This window comes from Piliocolobus tephrosceles, chromosome 10 (assembly GCF_002776525.5).
Source record: "Piliocolobus tephrosceles isolate RC106 chromosome 10, ASM277652v3, whole genome shotgun sequence".
In the NCBI taxonomy this organism is placed as follows: Eukaryota; Metazoa; Chordata; class Mammalia; order Primates; family Cercopithecidae; genus Piliocolobus; species Piliocolobus tephrosceles.
In genome coordinates, this window is record NC_045443.1 from 119391964 (window position 1) to 119395077 (window position 3114).

Genomic DNA, 3114 nt, shown 5'->3' on the forward strand with positions numbered 1-3114 from the left:
GATCTCAGCTCACTGCAACCTCCGCTGCCCGGGATCTCAGCTCACTGCAACCTCTGCTGCCCGGGTTCAAGTGAGTCTTCTGCCTCAGCCTCCGAAGTAGCTGGGATTACAGGCGCGTGCCACCACGCCCAGCTATTTTGTTTTATTTTTCGTAGAGATGGGGTTTCACCATGTTAGCCAGGCTTGTCTCCAACTCCTGACCTCAGGTGATCCACCCACCTCAACTTCCCAAAGTGCTGGAATTACAGGCATGAGCCACTGGCCCCGCCTGATTTTATTTTTTTTAGAGATAAGGTCTTGCTCTGGTGCCCAGACTGGAGGGCGGTGGTGCGATCATAGCTCACCACCACCTCAAACTCCTGGGCTCCAGCAATCCTTCTCCGTCAGACTCCCAAGTAGCCAGAACTACAGGTGTGCACCACCACCCCCAACTAATTAAAACAAATTTTTTTGTAGAGGTGAGGTTTCTCTGTATTGCCCAGCTGCTCTCTAACTCCTGGCCTCAAGCAGTCCTCCCACCGCGGCCTCCACAAAGTGTAGAGATTACAGGTGTGAGCCACTGTGCCTGTCCTGCGGCTGGTTTCTAATACCTGACAAGGTGTTAATAGCAGTGATTTGGGAGGTGGTACCATGTGCCAGCTCTCATTTGATTGTTAAAATAATTCTATGAATTGGCTGGGTGTGGTGGCTCATACCTGTAATCCCCGCACTTTGGGAGGCTGAGGCGGGCAGGTGGATCATCTGAGGTTGGAAGTTCGAGACCAGCTTGGCCAATGTGGTGAAACCCCGTCTTTACCAAAAGTACAAAAAATTAGTCAAGTGTAGGCACGTGCGTGTAGTCCCAAGTACTTGGGAGGCTGAGGCAGGAGGATCACTTGAACCCAGGAGGTGGAGGTTGCAGTCAGCCGAGATTGCACCACTGGGTTCCAGCCTGGGCAAAAGAGCACGACTGTGTCTGGGGGAAAAAAAAAATCCTATGAACTAGTATTATATCCCTATTTCTACAGATAAGAAAGTTGAGGCCGGGCGCGGTGGCTCAAGCCTGTAATCCCAGCACTTTGGGAGGCCGAGACGGGCGAATCACGAGGTCAGGAGATCAAGACCATCCTGGCTAATACGGTGAAACCCCGTCTCTACTTAAAAATACAAAAAACTAGCCGGGCGACGAGGCAGGCGCCTGTAGTCCCAGCTCCTTGGGAGGCTGAGGCAGGAGATGGCGTAAACCCGGGAGGCGGAGCTTGTAGTGAGCTAAGATCCGGCCACTGCACTCCAGCCTGGGTGGCAGAGCAAGACCCTGTCTCAAAAAAAAAAAAAAGAAAAAAAAGTTGAGGCTTAGAGAGGTTAAATGACTTTCCCAGGGTTGCACAGTTAGTGAGTGCCAGGACTGGGATTCAGATCCAGGCGGCCTTGGCTCCTGCTTTCTGTAGGACTTTCTGCCACTCTCATCCCCAAGTGAATAGGCTTTACTATCCCCATTATAGATAAATGAAAACTGAGGCTTGGAGAGGCCACACGACTGACCAGGGTTCCAGAGCCTGACAGGAGGAGAGCCAGGACTGAAGAGTAGCAGTGGGGGCTGGGACTGCTGGCACTCATTCCGCCTGTCCCCCCGCAGGTGGCGATGGTGGAGGTGCAGCTGGACGCTGACCACGACTACCCGCCAGGGCTGCTCATCGCCTTCAGTGCCTGCACCACGGTGCTGGTGGCTGTGCACCTGTTCGCACTAATGATCAGCACCTGCATCCTGCCCAACATCGAGGCGGTGAGCAACGTGCACAACCTCAACTCGGTCAAGGAGTCCCCCCACGAGCGCATGCACCGCCACATCGAGCTGGCCTGGGCCTTCTCCACCGTCATCGGCACACTGCTCTTCCTGGCCGAGGTCGTGCTGCTCTGCTGGGTCAAGTTCTTGCCCCTCAAGAAGCAGCCAGGCCAGCCGAGGCCCACCAGCAAGCCCCCCGCCAGTGGTGCAGCTGCCAACGTCAGCACCAGCGGCATCACCCCGGGCCAGGCAGCCGCCATCGCCTCGACCACCATCATGGTGCCCTTCGGCCTGATCTTTATCGTCTTCGCCGTCCACTTCTACCGCTCACTGGTCAGCCATAAGACGGACCGACAGTTCCAGGAGCTCAACGAGCTGGCGGAGTTTGCTCGCTTACAGGACCAGCTGGACCACAGAGGGGACCACCCCCTGACGCCCGGCAGCCACTATGCCTAGGCCCATGCGGTCTGGGCCCTTCCAATTCTTTGGCCTTACGCCCTTCCCCATGACCTTGTCCTGCCCCAGCCTCATGGACAGCCTGTGCAAGGGGCTGGGCTTCAGCAAGGGGCAGAGCCTGGAGGGAAGAGGCTTTTTCTTTTCTTTTTTTTTTTTTTTTTTTTTTGAGACGGAGTCTCGCTGTGTCGCCCAGGCTGGAGTGCAGTGGCCGGATCTCAGCTCACTGCAAGCTCCGCCTCCCGGGTTTACGCCCTTCTCCCGCCTCAGCCTCCGGAGTAGCTGGGACTACAGGCGCCCGCCACCGGAAGAGGCTTTTTCTAAGAGAAATTTCTGCACTTTGAAACTGTCCTCTAAGAGAATAAGCATTTCCTGTTCTTCCAGCTCCAGGAAGAGCTGGAGGGGGCCAAAGTGGGGCCACACACTCGCTGTGTCCCCTCTCCTCCCCTGTGCCAGTGCCACCTGGGTGCCTCCTCCTGTCCGTCTCAACCTCCCTCCCGTCCAGCGTTGAGTGTGTACGTGTGTGTGACACATAAATATACTCATAAGGACACCTCCTTCCCGTGTCTTGTTTTTGTTGGGCCTGGGCTACTGGTATTATGCCTCACCCTGATTAGCTGAGCCTCTAGGAAAACTTAAAACAAATTTTAAGCCAGGTATGGTGGCACACACCTGTGGTCTCAGCTATTCAGGAGGCCAAGGCAGGAGGATCTCTTGAGCCCAGGAGTTTGAGACCCCATCTCAAACAAAAAATACAAAAATTAGCCAGGCATGGCACCTGCAATTCCAGCTCCTTTGAGAGATTGAGGCAGGAAGATTGCCTGAGCCCAGGAGGCCAAGGCTGCAATGAGCTATGGTAACACCACTACACTCCAACCTGGACAACAGAGGGAGATGCT

At 55.1% G+C, this 3114-nt stretch overlaps 1 protein-coding gene across 1 annotated transcript in view; it reads left to right on the forward strand.

Annotated features, from left to right (window-relative positions):
* The window catches only part of ORAI1 (ORAI calcium release-activated calcium modulator 1), a 16263-nt gene extending 13490 nt beyond the window's left edge, over positions 1 to 2773 (forward strand). The window contains exon 2 of the mRNA XM_026457380.2: positions 1616 to 2773. Coding sequence (XP_026313165.1) covers positions 1616 to 2218 — 603 coding nt within the window. The 3' untranslated portion in view covers positions 2219 to 2773. The remainder of the gene's footprint in view (positions 1 to 1615) is intronic.
* Positions 2774 to 3114: the final 341 nt, after the last annotated feature.